Consider the following 24,056-nt stretch of genomic DNA (forward strand, 5'->3'; position numbering starts at 1 on the left):
ATGGATCTCAGGTCCCCTGTTCTTTTTGGCACCAAAAAGAATCTGGAGTAAGTCCCTAATCCGAGCTGGTCTGTGGGGACATGCTGGATGGCTCCTTTTTCTAACAGCTTTTGAATTTCTGAAGCTGCGGAATCCCTTTGATTGGGTGGAACATTTGGGATTCTTTTGATCAGTGGGGGGGGGGTAATGGAATGTGATATCCTCTGGAAATAATTTTAATACCCACTGGTCCTGAGTGATGTGCTGCCAGGCTTCTGTGTATAGTGAGATGCGACCCCCGACCGGCTCCGGAGAAGTGCAGTCGGGCCTCCCATCAGGAGAGCTGGTAGGAAGGACCACGATAGGAATTGCAGTCCCCCTGGTTACGTGGGCCACCTCTGTCTCTAGGGTGACATCTACCTGAGTTGCCACCCCCTCCCCTGCCCCTGGAGGGGGATTCACTTTGTGCGTCATGGAAAAATCTCTGTGATTTCTTGAACCACATTTTCCCACCCTTCTGGCTCTTGGGATAAGGTCTAGAAGGCATGGAAAAATTGACTCCCATGGCAGACAGAGTTTTACCCCCTTGCTCGCACCTAGTGAGAGTGTCTTTCACCTTGGTTCTGAACAAGGAGGAACCATCAAAAGGGGCATTGGTGAATGTAGACTTAAAGGCCTCGCGAAATTACAAAGGCACATCCAGGAGTGTCTTCTGAGAGAGACTCCGGAACTCGCTCCCCTACTCGCTCCTTCGGCTGCATACGAGATCAGCCTCATGGAGGAGTTAGCTATAGAATTTAAGGTAGACACTTGAACATTGACTTTCTGAGCCACTGTGTCAGATATGTTACCTTGCAGAGTATCTCCAAGCTCTTTCAGGAGATCTCTTTGGAGCCTTGTAAAATGTGATAAGTAATTCAGCGACCGCAGAATAAGGCCGCTGAAGAAAACATACGCTTCCCATACCGGTCCATGGTCCTAGACTCCTTGTTAGGGGGATGGATGGTAGATGAAGTCTCAACCAGTTCCTTCTTGGTGGCAGCTGCCACCATCATGGCATCTACTGGGACGCCTTTTGTAAGAAAGTCTTTGTCAGCAGGGGCGGACAGAAATTTGTTGGATCTCCTGGGGACTAGTTCCACAGTGTCAGGGGTTTCCCACACCCTATGACAAACCAAATCCAGGAGTTCGTCGATGGGTGGAGAGACCCAAGAGGCAGAAGGCTGAGCCTCAAAGGCCTTCAGGAACACTGACTCCTCTTCAGAGGGGGGTTTTGAGGGCCAGTCACCTCTCTGTTTCAAGATCTCTAGGATAGCAGAAAAGGAAATATCCTCAGAGGATGACTTGGGGACCCCTCTGATTCCTCAAGGTCAGTGTCTGACATGAGATACTCTTCCTGGGAGTCTAAGTGCTTCCTCTTGCATGTTCTTTTTCTGGGGGGGCTCCTCAGGCACAAACTCTGGTGATTCCTCAGAAAATGGGGGAACCACTCATGGGTGTCTTCTGAGGCCTTGGGTCTCTTCTGTCCAAAGATAGAGGGCGATCAGAGACTGTTACCAGGGCTGGAGGGGGAAGAGTGTCAGAACTGTATGATGCAGCTGAGGATCTGGCTAGCATGCTCTGCATGACCTCGAAAGCTGGTCCCCCGGCTCCGAAGATCGACTAACTGTGGAATCTCTCGAGGCAGAGGGGACAAGGTCCAAAGCCGAAGCAAGAGTCTGGCTCACTCAAGCCGAAGCACTGAGTGGGAGGCTGGGAGCCAAAGAGCATCTCGAGGCCTCCCCTTTGGGTCAGATCGAGGAACCATGAGTCCTGGACCCCGTGGACAGAGCCGACGGGGTCGGAGCTGAGATCGGAGCTGACAAGCTGGGATGGGCCATCTGAGCCAACCTAGAAGCATCATAGGGCACCGACCGCTCTGGCTCCGAAGGCTGGGATTTGCTTGGAGGAGGATCTATTGATGATGGATGGGTGACTGGCTCCAGAGCTGACTGGGCTGGAGCCAAAAGCAATTTAGCCAGCACTGGTGATTGGAGCAGTCTCTGCACCACTCTATCCACATTTACATCAGAGAGTATCCTGGAGGACCTAGAGGACAAGGTGGGAGATCTAGACTTCCTCTCAGAAGGAGACCTGCGAGGAGGAGAGACCAGTCTAAAAACTGGAGACCGGCTCCGAGCTAGCATCTCTGTCACCGGCTCCAAAAAACTGGGAGCCGATGTAGGACCTGTAGCTTCAGAAATTTCCTTCGGCACCAAGGACAGTGGAGCCGAGGATGCCACAGTAGATTTGGTAACTTTCTCCGTAGGCTCCGATAGTACAGACAGAGCTGGAGAACGTTTCTTTGCTTTAGATGTTTTGGCGGGAGAGGACTTAGCACTAGAAGACCTCTCTAAATCTTCCTTAAAGGAGGGTTTTAGTAGGCCCTTCAGTATCAGCTTGTTCTTCCGTTCTTGAAGAACACGAGGGCTGAACGCATGACAAAAAGCACAAGATTCGTGAAGGTGTATAGCCCCCAAACAATAAACACATACAGAATGCCCATCGGTAATAGACATCTTGTACCCACATTTACTACACTTCTTGAAGCCAGAAGGCTTACGTTCTTTAGTATCTTTAAACTTAGTAGGCAGGATACTAAATACAACACCACAGACTAACCAGCAAAAAGTGCGGTAACAATAACTAAAACTACAGACAGCACACCAGGACCTCTAATTCAAATGGTCCTGAAGGACAAACAACACTAAGAAGGACTAGGTCCTCTAACTTAAATGGTCCTAGCCCATAGGGAGATAGCTGACGGGATACCAGTAAAGTAGATAAAGAAACAAAGGGAGTGCCAAAACTGCTTAACAAACAGAACACACACGCAGATACAGCTATGAAAATAACTTTTGAAGCAAAAAATTAGTCAATTAAGACACAAAAGTAAACCTTAGCCACAGCCAAGAGTGAGACCACGTCTGAGCTTTGCGAGCGGCAAACGAGATCTGGGGAAGGGAGCAGTGCAGTATGGGATACCTCTTAGCCCAGCCAATTGAAGGACTTTGAGCTAGAGTATGGCCGAGTCGGAGCCAAGGTTTGGCTCCAAACCCACGGGTAAGAATGTAGGCAAGATTGGACTACATAACATCAATACTTCGCATCACCAAAAGAACACCATCCCTATGGTGAAGCATGGTGGTGGCAGTATCATGTTTTTGTGTTGCTTTTCTTCAGCTGGAACTCGGGCTTTAGTCAAGGTGGAGGGAATTATGAACAGTTCCAAATACAAGTCACTTTTGGCCCAAAACCTTCAGGCATCTGCTAGAAAGCTGAAGATGAAGAGGAATTTCACCTTTCAACATGACAATGACCCCAAATATACATCCAAATCAATAAAAGAATGGCTTCACCAGAAAAAAATTAAAGTTTTGGAATGGCCCAGCCAGAGACCAGGCCTAAATCTAATAGAAAATCTGTGGGGTGACCTGAAGAGGGCTGTGCGCAAGAGATGCCCTCTCAATCTGACAGATTTGTAGCACTTTTGCAAGGAAGAGTAGGCAAATATTGCCAAGTCAGGATGTGCCATACTAATAGACTCCTACCCAAGAAGACTGAATGTTGTAATTAAATTAAAATGTGCTTCAACATAGTATTAGTTTAAGGGTGTGCACACTTATGCAACTAGCTTATTATACGTTTTTTATTTTTTTATATTTTTTCCCCTAACAGATTTGTTTGTTTTTCAATTGAATTGGACAGGTTATAGGTCACATTAAAGGTGGGAAAAGTTTTGAAATTATTTATAGTGGTCTCATTTTTATATCACAAAAAACTGGCATTTTAACAAGGATGTGTACACATTTTATATCCACTGTATCTAGAAGGCAGTCTAAAACACAGTCCTGTGTTACAGAGCCAAGGAGGATTTTTGAAAGTTTATCTGTTAAGTCCATATTGGTAAAGAGTGAAGAAACCCATGTTAAGGACTCCTGGCATCTGGTAGACATTCTGTAAAGGTAAGTAAATCATCTAAATAACAAAAATGTGATGATAAGAACCTTTTAGATATAATGTTGCCATAAAACTCAGAAAAAGAATGGTCTGAAGGGTCAACATTTTGAATTTTGGTACTTTCACACAAACTAGTTGTGAAAGGAAAGATGTTCAACTGGTCTTCAGGAAAGTTGAGTCTTTGGAAGCAGAAACATTCTGGAATGAAACCATGTGTTAAAGAACCTGAGGAAAAAAAAATTTCTGCCTCGAAGGGTAAGGAGGAATTTTCTTGAAAAGAGGTATGTGTATTAAGTGCCAAATGTAACCCTCCTGAACCAATATTAGTACCCAAGAGCCTGAAACAACCTGTTGCCAAAAGGAATGGCTGAGAGCCAGTCTATGGGACAAACTTAGAGATAAAGGGACAGAAGGTGGGAGGAATGCTGGCAAAGTCATTCTGAAGGTATAGTCTGAACCTTTTTCTGAAAGGGTCCCTGTTCTTTGTTGTTCCCATCCTGCCATCTATTTTTGCTCCATGTTTGCTAACAGAAGGCAGGGAATGATTATTGTATCTTTTTTTAAAAAAAGCAGAGGCTTTGTAAGATTTACAAAGCTGGACTTGAAAAATCTTAGTAACTCCACAAATTAATTTCACTCACTCATCAAACTGTTTGAGAACCTGATTAGCAGTAGGGCCAAACAAAACCTCTTTGTCTGCATTCCATTTTAGAATCTCAGACTTCACCTCATCTAAAAATGTTTCTGTACATACTCGGGTATATCCTCTCAAGACAATAGCAGTAGCAGTGGCTCTAGACACAGTATCTGCACAAACATATACACCCTTCAAAGCATGTTTAGACACCTGAGACAGGTTAGAAAGTGTAGGGTTTACAAAGAACCTACCTTTGAAGGAAGTGTGGCAGGACAATCCCACAAGCTGTCAACACCCGACAGAATAGGCTAGAAGAAGGAAATTCTCTTATGAAATCTGTATAATATCTTACCTACCTATCCACAGGGGCAAGGTTGGTATTAATAAGTGTTCTGCCTTTTTTGGGGGGGGCAGGACTGAAGGCTGTGGGTGAGGGTTATTACAGGCAGCATTTAACACATTCTCCAAGGCTGGCATAATAGTATGAAATTACCTCACAAAGAGGCATCCTGGGCCTTAAACATTTGCCTATATGGACAGACTCAAAAAACTCCAACTATTCTCTGTCTCATATCGCCTACTTAGAGAAGATCTCTGCTTGACTTACAAAGCCACGTCTGACCCAGCTCTGTTAGAAATGTTACATGTAAAGAAATTTCAATCCCTCCACACCACACGCTCCAGAGACCTCAACCTTATTACCACAATCAACAGAACATGCAGGAGGTACAGGTTCATAACCCAGAGACTGCCCATGCTATGGAATAGACTTCCCATACATGTCAAGCAGAGCACCTCACTAGCCCTCTTCAAGAGGAATCTTGATGAGTGGATGGGAAATAGAAAATTCACCCCGGGGATCACTCTAGTGGCTCTGCTAGACAAATGCACTTGGAACTAAGGTCGGGTGACACGATACCAGGGTAATCCAATGGGCTAGGCTTGCACAGGCTCCAGGGCCATTAGCCTAGTGCACATCTACGAAACTATGAAAGGGGGTAGCACGAGTAAATCAACTTGCAATATATCATAATATTTCCTCAGTTTAGAGGGAACATCCATTTATCCTGGAACTAGCCTTATAAAATGAAAACTCCTATAATGGGGTTGGGGAGGACAAATTTCCTCTGAATTAGAGTCTTGGGCTTGAGAATTAGACAAAGAAAAGACACTGCCTCTGTCTATGCCAGAATTCTCTGACATACTTTCCTCAGGAATGATTTCTGCTCTCAGGGATAGAAAGCCTACAATAAACTCCTGTCTAAGTTAAGAAAACCATCCTTATGAACAGACAAAATCTATTTGGATGATCAATGTCTAATTTTCAGGGTTTTGTTTTTCTAGGGACATATTTGGAGGAAGACTGAGAAGGGGAAGGCATATCATCCCAAGTAAGTGGTCTCTTTCCCAAGCCACCCTGATTGAACCTTCCTAGGGTGTCTTCCACACCTAAAATGAATGTTTCTCCAATGTTCATATTGGACACTGAAACAGCCAAAGACGATTTGTCTTACCCCCAGTCCATACTGGCTGCCAAGGCTACACCAGAGGGATTTGAGGAAAACAGTAAGTGGTCTGAAAAAACAGCAATGGCCACTGCAGAGTCACCTACCATCAGATGAAAAATTGACTGAGCCTGCACTGAAGGCAAGAGCATGTACTTCAACTATTTTTTTCGTTTTAAGAAATGAAGTTGACTTTGGGGTACACCACCATGGACTGCACAAAAACTCTGATGGTAAAATCAATCTTTATTCGAACAAAACAATAAGTGTTCTAAGAACACATGAAAAATCCCAGCAACGATAAGAGCGTTTGGCTTCTTGAGCCTTCATCAGGTCATAATCACTAGATGCTGGGGAAAAATATAAATACTTTTTGGCAAGCAATCAAATTGTTTAGTGGTCGTTACCCTCCAATCACCAAAGCTACCTATCAGTGAACAGGTCCCAAAGTCCTAACCAATAACATACAGTCTATATTCTACCTGCAAATAGGCTTGGAAGAAGGTATTCCTAAGATACTACAGCCAATCATGTTTTTAATTTCACAATAAGCCCCAACAGAATAGCTATAAGTCCACAGATTTATAATGAAAGGTACTACTCTTCATAAAGCATCAAAACATAGCCAGATGAAAGACTAAGTTCCTACATCTAGTCATGGCAATAAAATACCAATTTTGCCAACATACTTAGAGGCAACAATGCATTATGTTGCTATGAAAAATATATGGTCATACATTGCCAACTAGTTGCCATATTTACAATGATCCAACAACATCTGATGGCTTATTTCAAACCAATCAGATGGCAAGTTATGCAAAAAATAGCCAAGAAATATAAAGCTATTCACGATGTAATATCTCTGTTATCTCACTTCTAATCAGTCAAGTTGCGAAGTGCACAAAGGGGGATTAGACTCCTACAACCAGTTCTGACATTAAAATGCCAGTTGTAACTGGTATATTTCTAAGCAATATTGCATTCAATCATTCCATTGCTAAAAAATATGTAGTCGCACATTGCCAGTTAGTTTTCATGTATGTAATGTTCCAACAGCCTCTATTAGCTTGCTTCCAACCAACCAAATTGTGAAGTGCACAAAAATAGCCAACAGGTATAAAGCTATTTGTAATACACTGCCTGTTATCCTCTCATATTTTTTGCTATTGCTTCTGTTATTACTATTACTATGTATTGTTATATGTTATTATGGGTAAACATCATAAACCAATGTCTAAGATCATTCGCAAAGGTTTTTAAAAGGGTCTATATCATGTTGCCGAACTCTTAAAAGTTTGAACGTCATATGGTTGACACCATATGATTGAATTTTTAAAAGTTCAAAAGTTTCAGCAGAGATCTCCGTACAGTGCAGAATGGGAAGATTTCCCTTTAATGCACTGTAGTGCGATCTCGGAGTTGGTATATTTAAAGAGCAGTGCTGTGGGGGGTGCAGGTGGGCTTGCACCCTGCTTAAACTGTTCAGGTAGTTTTTTTCTTTGGTTTACTTTTTTTTATTACATTTTCTAACTTTTAAAAGTTTGATCATATAGTGTCGACCATATGATGTTCGAACTTATAAAAGTTTGATTATGTAATATATACACTTTTAAAAGTCTTAGGTTGTCTTAAAGGAATACATTGCTCTAGTTCAAAACAAACAACACCCATGTGTAAAAGCTGCCCATGTGAAGTATGAGCATGATATGTACTACAAAAAAGAATGCTGGTTTCCGTCACAATGACTGTAATTCGATCTGTTGTAGCCAACTTGATGTACTAATAACCAAAATTAACCAATGAGCATAAGATAGTTTACGACAACTTTGTTCGACTCACTCAGAGCTCTTTGAGGCATTAATTTACATTGTTCCCACTGAAAGCACTAGATGTTCAGACTTATTCATCAGTAAGGCTTACTGAATATTAAGAAAATTCTAGGACAGGGTTGTCAAACTCAATCACATAAGGGGCCGAAATAAAAACACATAGGCTAAGTCGCGGGCCAAATCTTTTATTAAGATATATCTATATATCTACTAAGACTAGTAGAAGTAAAGATACTTCATCATCCTGAGAGACCATATCTGACGCCATCTTGGTGCATTAAATTCCATCAGTGCCATCACTGTGTGCCTTAGCAAGGTGCATTAATCATGTTCTGAAAATAACAAAAAGCACAAAACAAACTGTGTACTATAAGCAAAAAAGTTCAAAAACAGTTTTTTTTAATACATTGAAATTTAGGTTTTGAAATTGCTCACCTACTTGTTTTCTGGCTAGATGTCTGAGACTATTTTCCTCTGGTCAGTGAGTCAATGTCTGGTTTTATGTCTTGTGCTGTGGCAACCCGCAAAACACCGTGGAGGTTTTCATCGGTGATGTGTGATCTGTGCATGTTCTTGTTTAGATTCATTATCAAAAACATCTGCTCGCACAGAAAACATGGACATAATCCCGGGCATCATGAAGTCTTAGCTGTTGAATCAAGTCAGGGGGCAGTAGACAGTAAAAGTCCTCTATATGGACATCCTGGAACTGAAGGTGATGGGGTGCACTGTTGATGTCGGCTCTGAAAGGATTGCTAAAGATGTCAAAGCCACAGTGCTGTGCTCTGAAGTCAGAGAAGCGCCGATCAAACTCATCAATTAACCGGCTCACTTTAGTAGCCAACTGAGCACAAGGAAAATCAGTGGATAAGGAGGCTGAGATACTCTGATAAACAGGAAAGTGGGCAAGATTGTCCATTTCTAGTCGGGACTTTCATAAGAGGAGTTTATGCTGGAATGCTGTGATCATATCAGACATCTTCATGATGACTTGTTTGTATCCCTGCAGCCTCTGATTCAGTTGGGCGAGATGCTCTGTTAAATCACACATCATAGCAAAATCACAAAGCTAGGTTGGATCTGACAGGTTAGGCAAGGGCTGTCCTTTACTTTGCATGAAAAGAGTGATTTGCTCTCTGAGCTCAAAAATCGTTTGAGGACTTTGCTCCTGCTAAGCCACCTTACTTCTGTGTGGTATGGACGTCTCCATGCTCTGCACCTACCTCCTGTAAAAACAGCTGGAACTGGCGATGATTCAGGCCACATGCTCGTATAAGATTTACTGTTTTTGTGACTGTGGTTATTATATTATCCATTTCAAGAACCTTACCACACATAGCTTCTTGATGGATAATGCAATGATAGGTAATCAGATGTGAGTGGCAGTCATTATTTAGCATTTTCTCCTTCATTAGTCCAATCAAGCCTTTTTTTCCTCCACACATTACAGCTGCACCATTGGTAGTTAGCCCCACCAACTTTTCCCAGGGTAAATTAATATTATTTATGGACTTCTCCACCGCCTCAAAAAGTGTAATTTCCCTTAAGAGAACACAGAGTTCACAGTCAGTCTGGGGCTGGTTTCTCCCCAGATCCCCAGTAAGACTCCCCACTGGCACAGCTGTAGGGTTGAAATCTCAGCTGAGTGGCCAAACCATGATCTCCAGTACCCTCTCTATCCAACCAGTGCTTCATGTCCCTGCCCAAGTAGCTGACACACTCCTTGAGATTTGATTTATATACAAACAGACACACACACACACACACACACACACACACACACACCTGGAAAAGGTTGGGACAGGTTTACTAGCTTATGCCCCCTTCTGCCCAAACTATAAGGTAGTTTCACTGCCACCAGCCAACTCTTATCAGCTAGTGTATAATGTTACTATTAATCCAAATGAGTGACCTGTACTGTGTCATCAAATAGATATGCAAGTACTTTAAGAGCTTAAATATCTCTAAACAAACCAGCCACAATTAAAAGGTTTAAATATATTTAATAATAAATAATAAAAGAACAAGACAATACTCAGTAAGTAATCAGTTACACTGAAGTTGAAAATCACAGGAAATATTTAAAACAACATTGCAGGACAGTCTCAAATAAATAAAGAAAACACCTAAGCTATCCTTTACTATATTCCTATCTTAATCTAAAAGAATTACTATACCCAAAAAACTTAGTTACAGCAAGGCAAGTGCAGAAGGTGGTGATGAGACAAATACAAAAATGTATAGTCTCTCTCTGAGAGATTTCTTAAATTAATATCAAATATTACAGCAGGGTTAGCTTGGATGACATCACTTTTTGTCACCTGATTTTAGTTCCCAAGCTAAACCCCCTTTGTCAGAAACTCACAGACTTTTAGCATCTCCCTGAGAAAAATACAGATCTCTCAGATGTTTGCAGATCCTGGAAGTCATAAAACAGTAAAACACTTCTACATCTTAAACCCATTAATTACTTCTTCTTCAAGACAATACAAAAAACTTCTAGCTCTAGACATTGTGTCTACTACTGCACTGAAACTGAGAGATATCATCTCTTTTATTATGTGGTTATGAAATAATTTAATTTAACTATTTTTTTCTGAATTTTTTTTCACATTAATCTCCTGTGTTCCAGTTCCCATTAAACATATACATCTAAACAGTCACAATAGTGCAGGTACATTCCTGTTCTATGCCAATAGGGCATGCTGTGGTTACATTTTAACTCAGTACGTTATACACACATCTGTATAAATCATATCAATATGCACAAATGATATAGAATTATTTACAAAATTCCAGATAGCTGGGCTGGCAGTATCTCCTTCTGTTATGTTTCTATATAAACCATAATCTGATGTTGTTAATCTTTCCATTCATCACTGATGGGTCAGTTCTGAGCCCCTCAGAACTGTGTTGGTCTACTACCAAGCTCACATACACCAAAAAACTCTCGAGCTAAGCTGCTACCCACGATGCCTTTCTCCCTGTTACCTCAGATCTCGTTTGCCACATAGCCATATAGCCGCGTTTTCACTGAGCTCTCAAGCTAAGTGGTATTTTTTTGATATTTTTGATATATATCTCTTACCTAGTCACTTTCTAAAACTATCCCCTTTCTACTTTACTCGTTTGGAATTATTTGTAACTTTCTCATACCTAGCTCTACCCATTGGGTAATTCTTACCATCGCTGGTACACCCTCTCCTTACCCTTGTGGTATCTCTTGATACCATTGTTGGTATCTTCTTTCCTCTATCTTTTATGACTCTAATTTGGTAAACTTGTTGTTAGTGTGTTTGTGGACATGTCTGAGAAAAAAAGGATCTTCAGGGTTTAAGCATTGCACCTCTTGCAATGGTAAACTCCCTAACAGCGTCTCTCATGATGACTGCATTTATTGCCTGGGGGTTTCTCATCTCTCTGTTCAAACCCCCCCCCCTGACAAATCTGTCAAAGTTTCAGTCAGCGGATGCTGAATGAATGCAAGAACAAACTGATTTTGAAAGGTCTTCTTGCTTCTCCTTTCTCAGAGGCCCTTTCTGTGTTGGAGGTCTCAACCCCACCAATGAAAGACAAGAAATGTCCCCATTCTGATCCCTCTTCACCCACTGGTGATAGAGGTAAGATGCCTAAACATAAGGCCTACAAACCTTCCTCACAGCATAGACTTGCTACTTCGGATTCGACTTCTGCTGTTCCGAGCTCTGCTCTGAATACTATTATGACTCAAGCCATCTTGGATACTGCCAGATTTTCGATGTTGGCGCCACCTTCGGCACCAACTCCTCCAGCTACAGCACTGACCTTGCCTTCCACTACATTGAAAGCGGTGCCGACCTCTGCCACTACTTTGGAACCGATGACATCGACTCCGAGTGCCCTATTGGCACCAAGCCCTTTTACTGCTCCATTGAGTCCTTTGCTTCCTGTCTCCAAATTAGAGACTACGGTGCCATAAGCTCAAACACCATGGACCTGATACTCCCCCTCTTTGGATTAGTTCCTGGGTAAAATGTATAGACCTTTTTTGGATCAACCCAACTCCCCTTCAGGAGGATCCACAAGGTCCACCAGGAGTCTATCCAAACTTGATGTGGTGCGGCTGTTGGATCAGCTGTTAATGGCCAGGGGGATACCAAATGTTCCAAAGACTCATCTCCCTCTGGGACTTGAGTATAGGTCTCCTAGGATTCCGACGTATTCTCCTCCTTCGGACCAGTTGGCTCCGAAGCCCATTGCTCTGACATCTTTTGTGGAACCCCATTCCTCGGCACCGACAGTGACTGTCAATGAGGCATCGAGGCTATCCCTTTGGTTCAACGTTCTGACTGAACCGTCCCTTCCTCAGACTCACAGTTGGGGGGTGGAGTCCTTGGCTCAGGGCACGGTTCCGAGTGTTTTATCGGTTCTGTCCTCAGATCCGGGGATAACACCTGCCCTGATCCTGCTTGAGGCTCTATCTCTAGGAGTGGGTCCGGCAGAGTGGGGTGTCACCCCGGTCACGAGGTTGTCCTTCTCGGTTCCGGGCTTCCACTCCTCTTCAGGTGGGCCTACTTTCCAGATGATGGAGAGGGTGCTTGTTTCAGGAAGCACTCCTCCGATGTTGGATCTTCATCCTGCTCCCTCTGAGCTACAGCTATCATGAGCCATCTCCCTGGGACACCGGGAGGAGAAGCCTCAGGAAACCCCAGTTTGGGGTACCCACCCTTCCGAGTCTTCCTCAGATATTCCCACTGAGGAACCTCCTTGACAGAAGACATGCAAGAGGAAGCACATGGACTCCCTGGTAGAATCTTTGACAGAAGACACATACTACGATGATGGGGAGGGGTCCCCATGGTTACCCCTGGATGACACTTCAGAGATATCCTGGAAGTATTAAAACAGAGGGGTGGCTGGAAGTCTTCCAACCCCTCCTCGGAGGAATCCGTGTTCCTGCAGGCTTTTTGCTCCCGGACTTCTACCTCTTGGGTGACCCCACCTGCTGATGAGTTAATCCAGCTCATCATGCAGCATGCTTGGCAGAACCGTGACTCTATTGAGGCCATTCCCTGGAGACCTGATAAGATTCTTTCTCCACCAGGAGAGCACCCACACTGGTCAAAGGTTTGCCAGTTGACACTATGGTGGTGGCGGTGGCCACTAAAAAGGATCTAGCGGAAGAAAGTCCTACTGTCCACCTACACAACAGGGAGTCTCAGGCTGTGGACAGGTTGAGAAAGTGAGTCTTTGCTTCAGCAACCTTTGTTGTCAGGTCTCTGAACTACTTGGCACACTTCACGAGGCTTCAAAGAGATCTGATTACCGAACTTTCTGGATCCCTCGCAGGTCAAGTTTCTGATGAGGCACAGGACAAGGTTGCTTCTCCACTTGCCACCCTTGAATCTATTTCCAATTCGTCCATGAGGCTGCTCTCCCATGCAACCAAAGGGGCAGCCAGAGCTGCAGGTGCAGGCATAATCATGAGGTGTCATGCCTAGATGCGCATCTGCAACCACGGGGACTCCTTCAAATCCTCCTTTTTTAATGTCCCTATTGAACCATCTTCCTTATTTGGTTCTAATGTCAAGGACATGCTAGCCAGATGTGAGCAAGATGGAAAGACTCTGTCTGCCATTGGCCTACATTTTTCCAAGCCTCAACGTTCCTTTTCCAGGAACCAGAGGAGTGGGAAAATCTGGCATAAGAAATCTCAGGGTCCTTTCCGTAACGCATGTGGCAAGGAATCCCCCAGAGGCAGAGGGGGTTTCAATGGTGGAAGATGCCCCTTTAGGGACAGAGGGGGTCCCTGAAACCAAGACTCCAGAGATTCCTTCTCTGGGTGGTCTTATCAACACTCCTGAAGCGTTGCCCAATTTTTTTCCTCTGGGAGCAGTCAGGGCTCATTTTTCTCTGCACCAAACTGCCTGGCGATCTACTACAAATGATCGATGGGTATAGAGAATAATTTCCAGAGGCTACTACATCCCTCTAACCTCCTGTCCAAAACCTACAAAAAACCTTCCCAATATTCCACCCAATCAAAGGGAAGAAGCGGTTTCAGAGATAACAAAGCTGTGGCAAAAAAGAGTCATCCAACCAGTCCCGCCAGACTAATGCAGATCCGGGTTTTACACAAAAAGACCAGGCACTGGAGACCCATCCTGGATCTCAGCCACTTAAATAAATCAGTTGTGCAAACCAAGTTCCACATGGTCACTATTCAATCCATTCTCCCTTTTTTAAGGGAGGATGTTTGGATGTGCTTGATAGACTTCTGGGATGCGCATTACTCCATCAAAATGGACACATGCTCCAGGAGTCTCCTTCGCTTCCAGCTAGGAGCCAATCATTAACAGTTCCGAGCCCTGCCATTCAGTCTCTCAATGGCCCCCAGAGTGTTCATGAAATGTCTAGTAGTGGTGACAGCTCATCTGAGACTTCAAGGATTTCAGGTGTTTCCATATTTGGACGATTGGCTCCTCTCCGCCCCCACCAAGCGTCTTCTGACAATGGCCCTCCGATACACCGTTTCACTAGCAGAGACCCTAGGAATCACTGTACACTGGGAGAAATCTAACTTAGAACCTACCCAGCAGCTGGAATTTATAGGGGCAGTTTTCGATACTTGATCTTGTCTGGTATCTCTCCCAGCTCACAGGCTTCAGAGGTTAAGATTGCAAGTGCGTGTGATACTCTGTCAAAATAAGTGTCAGCAAGGGAAGTTCTTCAGGCTCTAGTGTTCATGGCTGCAGCCATTCCAATGGTTCCTCTGGCAAGGTTATACATGACACTGTTACAATGGCTCCTATTGTCCCAGTGGTTTTCAAATCTTCACCCCCTAAACTCGCAGGTGCTCATAATCAACTCCTGCAAGCAAGATCTCCTTCAGTGGATGAGGCCAGATGCAGAACTTTGGTGTCGCTCCTTTCAGCCCCCTCAATTCAATGCCACTGTGACCACGAACGCTATCAGGGTGGGGGAGGGCCATTTTCAGGGAAAGATGGTCCAAGGCACGTGGTTGAGCTTAGAAGCCAACTTGCATGTCAATGTACTGGAGTTAAGAGTGGTGCTGTTAGCGTTGTAGGCATTACATCCACTTCTTCCCCCTGGAATGATTGCAGTTAAGTCAGACAATATGTCAGTAGTCTGGTACATCAACAAACAAGGAGGAACCAAATCCTACCCCTGTGTTGAGAGGCCATGAGAATTTGGCACTGGGCGATAGCTTCCGACCACTTTCTAATAGCAATGCACATCCCAGGGAGTTCCAACGTGATTGTGGACAGGTTGAGCAGATGCATTCTCCATTCACATGCATGGTCTCTCAATCCCAAAGTGATGGTAGAAATTTTTAGCCGATGGGGCTAACCCTGCTGCGACCTCTTCACCTCCTCTACGAACAACAAATGCAGCCGCTACTTTGCCCTCTTTCTCCCAGAGGGGGAGTCCCAGAGAGATGCTCTGGCTCACAATTGGCCCACAGGTCTCCTCTATGCCTATCCTCCAATTACCTTGATACCGCTATTCTTAAACAAAGCTACTTGGTTGAGATGCAAGGTTATCCTCATTGCCCCATTCTGGCCTCATCAAGTGTGGTTCCCCTTCCTCCGGCCTCATCTGTTACAGCCTCCATGGATCCTGGACACTCATCAAGACTTGATTTCTCATCCCCAGGGGTTGCCTCCATCAAATCTGTCCAGTCTCAAGCTGACGGCTTGGTTTCTCCACTTCCGTTAGTTGCCAGGCAGGAAGCTCTTTCCCCACCTGTTCGTGATATTATTCTGGCCTCCCATAAACCATCCACCAGAAAACTTTATAGAGATAAATGGAAAAGGTTTTTTCTGTGGTCTAAAGAACGGATGCTAGATCCCTTCTCAGCTTCAGTCTCTGTCATCCTTCAATACCTATCTGAGTTCTTTGAAAACGGAGCATCAGCTTCTACCATACAAGTCCATTTAGCAGCAATTTCCAATTTCCATAACAGATTAGAGGGCACTCCACTTATGTCCATTCGCCTATGCAGAACTTTTCCTCAAAGGAGTGTTTCACAGTAGACCTCCAATTAGGCATCCCTTAGAGACATGGAATCTGTCCTTAGTGCCGCAGTCACTGTCTCAACCCCCCCTTTGAGCCTGCTGCAAAATATGATCTCAAATTTCTCTCATGGAAATCTCTCTTTTTGGTAGCTGTCACTTCAGCTAGATGGATCTCAGAATTACAGGCCTTATGCTTCACGAGACCATATCTAATATTTCATAAAGACAGAGTATCTCTACGTACTAATCCATCTTTTCTCCCCAAAGTGGTTTCTGATTTTTCTGGGAATCAATCCATCGAGCTCCCAGTGTTTTTCCCGAACTATACAAATAAAGGAGAATGCTGCCTACACTCCTTGGATGTGCAGAGGCAACTACATTTTTTCCTAGACAGGACTAAATCTATCTGCAAGACAACTTTTCATTTCCTTCTCTGGACCAAGAATGGGATATGCTTTTCAAAAGTCACTTTATCAAAGTGGCTCAGAGATTGTATTTCTTTTTCATATTCATGTGCAAACAAGCTTAGACCTCACAATATCAAAGCACAGTCAACTAGAGCTATAGCAACCTCTGTAGCCTTTCACTCCAGAGCCTCTATGGACAACAATTGCGCAGCAGCCATACACTTTCATCAGACATTACAAGTTGGATATGCTCTACAGGGGAAGAGCGACTTTCAGCTCAATGGTGCTCGGGAATGTTCTTCCATAAGGGCCACCCAGGTTTCTCAGGTAGCTTGGGATTCTGTCCCATCAGTGATGAATGGAAAGAAGATTAACAACATCAGATAAAGAAGTTATGTCTTACCATAACGTTCCATCTGTGTTATTGATCTTCTTCCATTCATCACACCCCACCCTTCATCCCCCACCAAAGGCTCCTGGTGGATCTCATGGGTCCTTGTGGTGTGCCAGGATTTTGTGCAGAAATGGCCTCTGCTTTATTTCTATATGTCTTATGCAAACTCGATCTGAGGTAACAGTGAGAAGGGCATTGTGGGTAGCAGCTGAGCTTGAGTGTTTTCTGGTGTACGCAAGCTTGGTATTAAGCCGACATGGTTTCGAGGGGCTCGGAACCGACCCATCAGTGATGAATGGAAGAAGATCTACAACACAGATGGAACATTATGGTAAGACATAACTTCTTTTTAATATTCACAAAGGACATAATTATTTACAAAATTCCAGCTAGCTGGGCTGGCAGTATTTCCCTTTTGTCACACACATCCTTGCTTCTCCGGGTTCCCCATTCTGGGTGAGATTCAGCACATGAAAATTTTGCTAGATGTGAGTGGGGAAAAGTTGATTAAGTAAATTGCCACTGCAGACAGAGTGGAGCTCACATGTATTCATTATGACACAGTGGATGTGCTGATGAAGGCAGCATTTTTATAAGGAGAAATCCCTTGCTTTGAGCTCAGCCCTTCCCAGAAGACACAGTCATACATTGTGGATGCTCCATATACAGACGTGAATATACATAAAGACTTCTTGTTTTCTGTCCCTTAGTATGTAAATAATTATTTGTACTTACCTTTTCCAAATGGGTTTATGATCTCACTATGAAAAAAATCACGATGCTTTCTAATGCACAACCTCAATAGCTATAAAATATAGTTAGAGATTTATTTCATTCATTATTCATGTGTGAAGCTTTTCAGAAAAGAATAAGATCACGCAAAACGTTGGACTTTCCATATGTTAATCTTAATGTTGTTGTTTGTCTTTCGGCTTTTTCCCGGTAAGGGGTCACCACAGCAGAACTCCGGTCCGCTAATGATTGGCAGTAGATTTTTACGAACCGCCGAGGTGCCAGCTCGACGCCCAACCTTCAACGAAGGCATGCCCATTTACGCACGCATGCCTTTCGAACGCTACCCAACCACAGGGAGGACATGCAGACTCCACACAGAAGGCACTCCCAAGCCAAGCCGAGAATCGAACGGGAGAACCTCTTGCTGTGAGGTAACAATGCTACCGCTGTACCACCGTGGAACTGAATTGGATTATGAGTGAAATCCTTCAGAATGAAGACTGAACTTGACAAACTGCAGATAGTTAGCTGAGTGTGTACATTACTTGTGGATATTTGAGATGTGCTAGAAATTCTTGGAAAAGTCGGTAGCCTATTACTCAGTTAACAGACAAACAAATAAATAATACATACAATGACTTATATGAACAAGTCAAGACCTGGTGCACAAACATGGTATGAGCAAATTCAATTTCAAAATAGTTCTTACCAGTCTATCTTGTCTCTGGGCCAGCCATTTCCTCCCAAACCACAGTAACAGCCATAAGATACATATGCTAATGCAGAGTGTCCTGTTCTGCATTGAATAACACCAGCCAGGTTAAGGATGCTTCTTTTGTGAACAGAGTGTGACTTTTCCAAGGCTGAACTGTAGACTAGACAGAAAGAAAGCACAAATGATAAATGCAGTAGTACAAGTTAAATGGCCTGACTAGTAAGTGATTCAGCTTAACCAAGTTCTGACACTGCACACTGATCTAATTTTCATATTGCACCGGATTTCTGTTTAGTTGAATTTCAACCAAAGGAAAAAAATGCACATGACAACCTGGAAGTGAAGTAAATAATTTTAATTGAGCTTTCATCTGTAAAGAAGCTTAATCAGAATAATTAAAAACCCACCCCAATGATTTAAATATCAAGGTACTGTCCATGTGATCTATCATGTTACATTATAAACACAATTAAAAATAAAACACAATAAGACCTAAATACATTATTAACCAATTCAAAAGAGAAAAATTAAAAATATCAAAGAGTCACAATTAATTCTAAAAAATCCACATATAATACACTAACACTCTTACCATCTCAAACAAATGTGCTATATTTCAGTGGATTTTAACTTCAAGATGCTAAAAATGGAAACTGCTTCATTAATACTAGGACTGGATGTAGCTTTGTAAAAAATCTGCTAGTATAAATTTCTAGATTTAAGGAGTGTTCTCCAATCACCTCCTCTTGGGAGAATTGGGATTCCTTCTAAAACAAATTTTTTTTGAAAGTGGCACACTTTACCGAGTACCTATACAAGGCATTATTAACATCACGTTTTGAAATGCTGTATGTGTTTGGAAAAATAGGTAGTTACAAAGGCCGCTCCATTTTACCAATATATAAAATGCATGGCAAGAATAACACCAGCAGGCTACATATACTACTGTAGAGGTGGTGCAATTACATCTGTATTCACAGACAAGTAGCTGAAAGTGAGTTTATATTATGACATCAAAACGTAATATCGAACACCTAAACATCAACCCATATTCACTGAATCGCATTTACGAGAAACACATTTACGCAATTCGATGAATACTTCCAGGGCAAAAATGTAGTTGGCCACCTACACGGTGTTGCCCTTTTCTCTGCTTTAGTGCGATCTCGGAGATGGTATATTTAGTTAAGGTGTGTGTGTGGGGCACAGCCCCCCCACATTGTGGGGTGTGGGGGCAAAGCCTCCCACATGGGTGGGTTTGTTTTAGGTTAGGTTAGTTATGTGGGATTGCGGGGCAAGTGTTTCTTTGCACTGCAACTATTCATCGATTTGCATAAATGCGTTTAGTTGAATACGGGTCGATGTTTAGGTGTTTGATATTATGACGTTTCGACATCGCAATACAGACCCACTGAAATTCCGTATTGATGATGCAGTGTCTGCCCTCATAAATATAATGGCAATGATGGCAGGAACCACACATTTTTATCCTCTTGTATATTTTTGATATTTCTGCCATACTTGTATACAAGTCGAAAACTTGAAGCCTCTTTGGGACATGTTCCCCCTTGAGATTGCCTTTAAAAAATTGTCCAGTTGGAGGGCTCTACCTTTAGTATTTTTTTTCTGGAACAGTTTAAATAATCTTTCCCAACTAAGATTTGAGCAACCATTTCTATTCTGCCCAAGCATGTTTTCATGGATTAGTGTGGACATTTTACTAAGTCATGCAACCACATCAGGGTCATTACTTACTGTAGAGGGGAATTCAATTGTTTTAACATCATTGTATCTACCTGGACTCACAGCTGTTTTATCACAATTAGGCTTTATTGATTATGTACACCTTAGATGTTTCACTGTAATCAAATTAAAAATAGCCATAGTAATATATTTCATCTTTTCACTCTGACACATTCTACTTCAGACAAACCGCATCAATGCTTAACATTTTTTTTTATTTAATGTCCAAAAAGCTCATGGAATTAAACTTTGATTCCTGTTAAAAAAAATTAGTCCCAGGTTGACCAGGAAAACCTTTTGCGGAAAAACAAAAAAAAGGTAAAGGCAATCAAACCTGCCTCCTTTATAGGTCCATAAGTTAATACTAGGCTGCTGATCCAGAGGACCATTAGTAGCCTGGCCACAACATTCCAAGTTGTAGATACCTATTAACATTATTAATCTGTAACTACTTTTCATCCCTTTCAATGAGGGCTTGAGGAGTCAGACCTGGGGTGTATTTACAATTGCCCATCCATTCATCTAGGTTATGCTACAGCAGTGCCAGGGAACTACTTTGCTTTACATATAAAGGAAGTATATTCTGTAAATGAGGAATTATCTGGAATATCGTCATCATCAACAGGTCCTGTGTATATTTTGGTGGAAGATAAAATCTCTTGAGTGGGTGTTTAGGGTAGCATTAGCTTTGCAGATGCACAGAAGGTAACTTAGGACTGGATCATTTGAGGCTGTATAAGCTAGACAGAAGTTACCTCTCAAGAGTCAGTAAGAAACAGAAAAGAGCGAGAGCACTTTAAGGTGGTTTGGGTAGCACAAGGAAAACATACCCTTGATTATTGTAGTGTGGAAATGCTGCAATCTCTTAAGGTGGGTCATATGCTCAGATAAGAGCATACAAAAGGGGCCATTGTAATCTATTATGGGCCTGATGAGAGAGGAGTGAGGGGTGATAACTTCTTTAGATTTGGATGAAACATATCTGGAGATTAGTTGAGTTAGGTAAAAGAAATTCCTACTGGCAGTGGTTACATGATGATCAAAGGATAGTTCATTGTCAATTAAAGTGACCCAGTCTCTAATGACTGAGTCAACCTTCAAAGGGATGTCACCTATGTGGTAGGTGCATGGGTGCCAGCTTTGCCAAAGGGCACAGTGCTGTATTTCTTGGCATTTAGTTTTAGACTGTGGTCCAGGCACCACTTATTAATGCATATTAGTCCTTCCTGAAGGATCTGGAAGTCAGATGAGTAGTTAAGGACAGCTCCAAGTTTGCAGACATCTGCAGACTTGGTCAACCACAGGTCCATAATGTCATCCTTGCCACAAGAGAAGTAAATACCAAAGAGAAATGGCCCTAGAACTGATCCTTGGGGACACTGCTGGTAACTACTCATTTTTTGGAGAGTCTGTTTCTCACACTAATAGACTGGATTATACCCATTCGCCAGTTTGTAACTGTCTGTTAGCCAGTTTGCTATCATGTGAGTAATGTAAGGGGCTTACATTTAGTATGATTAACTCATCAATAATGTCAGAATCTGACATGGTAACAAAGGCCTTGGTTAGATCTAGGTAGGCAGTGCAAACTGATTTGCCAGAGTCAAATACATCAGTGCTCAAAGAAGCTTCCAAGGTTCAGGAGGTAGGATCTGCCTTTAACAAACCCAAACTGGCTTGGGTCCAGAGCCTGTAGATCACCTATATCCTTTGTGAATAAGTTTCATATTGATGAGTTCCACTGTTCTGCAGATAAGGCTGTTTTGGTTTATAAGTCTATAGTTTTCTGGACCTGTAGTGGGTCCCCAACTCATGGATACAGAAAGATGACTACTGCAGTTCTCCATTCCTATGGCACAAATCCAGTGGAGAGACTGAAGCTGAACAGGCTTAGTAGTAGCAAGTCTACCATACAGTGTTTGATTTTGACAAGAGGGCAGCCTGGTGCTTTAGCAGGACCTATGGAGCTAGTGTTTTTGGTCTTGGAGAGAGCATTCAGAACTTTCTTGGAGGTGATCAGAGGGTGAGATGTGAGTGTATTATTAAGTTGGAGAAAGTTAGGGGGAGATAGAGGAGTAAGGTTAGAGCAGAATTTGTCTGCTAATGTCTTGTCTATGTTCGCAGGGGACAAGTAAGTGTTGTTGTGTATTAGGTTTGAGCACTGCTGGACATTACTTCTAATGCTTCTAACATAGCTGAAGAAGGCTTTGTGTTTGTTTTTTGTGGAGGTGACAGTTCTCAATTAAAATATTTGATGAAGGTGGTGAAATCTTTTAAGTTTGCCTGTTTAAAGGTCTATATGGTTAGGCATCTTATGGTCTCCTTAATTGCTTGCCTACTATTATTCCTATATTTCAATGTTCCTATACTTACTGTGTGGAATTTTATTGTTTCTGAGATTTTTATACATTTTTGAGATGGTTTCTAGAAGATGGGGTATTAAGTTTGCTTTTACAGGCTGTGATGCCCGTGCACTGGCCCAGTAATCAAGGGGCCTCAATCCTCACTACTAACACCAGTGAGGGGTGTCCACATTGGGAAGGATAACAAATACACACACAGTAAAGTACAATTTCCCTTAAGAGCACACAGAAATCACAGTCATTCTGGGGCTAGTTTCTCCCTTTCTCTCCAGATCCCCATTAAGACTCCCCACTGGCACAGCTGTAGGGTCCAGATCTCAGCCTAGTGGTCAAGCTAAAACGTCTAGCACCCTCTCTGTCCAAACAGTGCTTCATGTCCCTGCCCAAGTAGCTGATACACACACACACACACACACACACACACACACACACACACACACACACACACACACACACACACACACTCTTTAAGATATGAGTTATACACAAACACACAGACACTCCTGGGGAAGGCTGGCACAGGTTCTTCAGCTATGCCCCTTCCTGCCAGTCTATACAGTAGTACCAGCTGCCACCAACCACTAATATCAGCTACTAAAAAGGGCCTTACCAAAGGGTGTCCAATTATTACTGTGCAATATTATTATCCAAATGGTAAGTGTGACCCAAGGCTAAAGCTATTGGAGTGGCTTGGCCAGTATCACAGTACTCTAGAGCTTAAATTATCTCTACACAAAACAGCCACAGTTGAAAGGTTTAAAAATATTTAATAATAAATAATAAAAAACACAAGACAATACTTCTTACTACACAGTGCTAGTCAAGAGTTCAGAGATCATAGGAAAATGCTTAAAATAATGCAGTAGAATAGTTCTAACATCAATACAGAAAAACAGTTAGAGTAAACTTACTATTTTCTATCTATATTTAAGAGCAATTGCAGTTCTAATAAACTTAAATACAACATCAACAACAACAGAGCAAAGCAGAGTACCGGTGAGTTGTTGTCAGCTTTAGACAAAATCCAAAAATGCTCTCTCTCTGTCTCTGAGAAAGTCCTTTAAATTGTTAATATGTCCTGCTGACTCATTTTAGATTACATCATTCTTAAAAATTCTCTGGTTTCCCAGGCTAAGAGAAACTCTACATTTACATTTCTTAGTAAGCTTGCACCTGGTCAGGAAACCACAGTAATTAAAGACAATATATATGTGTAATCTAGCAATTAACTCTGGTCTCAAAACAATAGAAAGAATCTGCTGGTTAAGACACCATGGCTCCGAGCCGTGAGATCAGTCAGACAAGGCTTGACTTATCAGCTTTCTTCTAGCAGAGTGCACTGTTGTTACATTTTTTTGACGTTCACTATTTAACACAATTTTCTTCCATTTAAGAGAACAAGCCTGTAGCTTATATTAATATTTACAAATGACAGAATTATCTGCAAAATTCTATCTAGCTAGGCTGGCAGCCTTCACATATCTTCACACAGGCTGTGAGTGTCTTCCTCATATTGTATAGTTTTTATACTTGGTTATTCCTAAATTTGACATTGCATTTATTTCTTATGGGAACAGATGCTTCAATGCATGCTTTGAGGTGGGCATAGAAATTATCTACATATAGCCACATGCAAGATGGGGTAATCAAGGTGAAGAGGGCACTTAAATTTCATCAGGTTATCAGTTAGTTGGATTAGGTTTGCCTGAGAGTAGTCTCTGAAGACATAGGT

General features: G+C 42.5%; 1 protein-coding gene across 1 annotated transcript in view; it reads right to left on the reverse strand.

Moving 5' to 3' along the window:
- Nucleotides 1–24,056, reverse strand: part of PLA2G10 (phospholipase A2 group X) — a 392,252-nt gene that overhangs the window by 138,996 nt on the left and 229,200 nt on the right. Inside the window, exon 2 of the mRNA XM_044089415.1 lies at nt 18,213–18,378. Coding sequence (XP_043945350.1) covers nt 18,213–18,378 — 166 coding nt within the window. The remainder of the gene's footprint in view (nt 1–18,212; nt 18,379–24,056) is intronic.

This window comes from Protopterus annectens, chromosome 12.part0 (genome assembly GCF_019279795.1).
Source record: "Protopterus annectens isolate FY-2018-M chromosome 12.part0, PAN1.0, whole genome shotgun sequence".
Classification (NCBI taxonomy): Eukaryota; Metazoa; Chordata; order Ceratodontiformes; family Protopteridae; genus Protopterus; species Protopterus annectens.